At 50.4% G+C, this 667-nt stretch overlaps 1 protein-coding gene across 1 annotated transcript in view; it reads left to right on the forward strand.

The window, feature by feature from the left end:
• Positions 1–430: 430 nt before the first annotated feature.
• Positions 431–667, forward strand: part of LOC109926545 (aldehyde dehydrogenase family 3 member B3-like) — a 14,473-nt gene continuing 14,236 nt past the window's right edge. The window contains exon 1 of the mRNA XM_048620743.1: positions 431–592. Coding sequence (XP_048476700.1) covers positions 431–592 — 162 coding nt within the window. The remainder of the gene's footprint in view (positions 593–667) is intronic.

The raw sequence follows: 667 nt of genomic DNA on the forward strand, positions 1-667 counted from the left end.
CACACACACACACTCACACACACTCACTCACACACAGACACACATTCACTCCAACACACACACACACGCACACACTCACACACACACACACACACTCACTCACACACACACACTCTCACACACACTCACTCACACACAGACACACACACTCACACCTACACACAGACACACAGACACACACACACTCACACACAGACACACAGACACACACACGCACACACAGTCTGTACAGGAGCAGGAATTGACAGGAAGTGCCAGTGGGGCATAGAAGGGTGACCAATTCATGGATAGGCTGGTGCAGACACAATGGGCTGTGTAACCACTTGTTGTGTTGTCCTGATCTATCATTCAACATGTGAAGGCTGTTCCCTTGAAGCAAGCTGTTCTTCTGACGGGTTGTTCTCTGTTTGTTCACCAGTGTCTCTCTGCAATGACAAGTTTTGCTGAATCCCTGTTGAGGCTACGCAATGCCTTTGCGTGCGGGAAGAGCCATTCTGTGGAATTTCGCATCAGTCAGTTACAGTCCCTGATCAGACTGCTCGAGGAGAATGAAGCGACACTCCTCAACGTTCTCGACCAGGATCTGCACAAGGTCTGTGCAAGGTTCAAGATCAGAGTCCATCACCCAGTGGGAGAGTCCATCACCCAGTGGGAGAGTCTATCACCC

This window comes from Rhincodon typus, chromosome 48 (assembly GCF_021869965.1).
Source record: "Rhincodon typus isolate 14 chromosome 48, sRhiTyp1.1, whole genome shotgun sequence".
Taxonomy (NCBI): Eukaryota; Metazoa; Chordata; class Chondrichthyes; order Orectolobiformes; family Rhincodontidae; genus Rhincodon; species Rhincodon typus.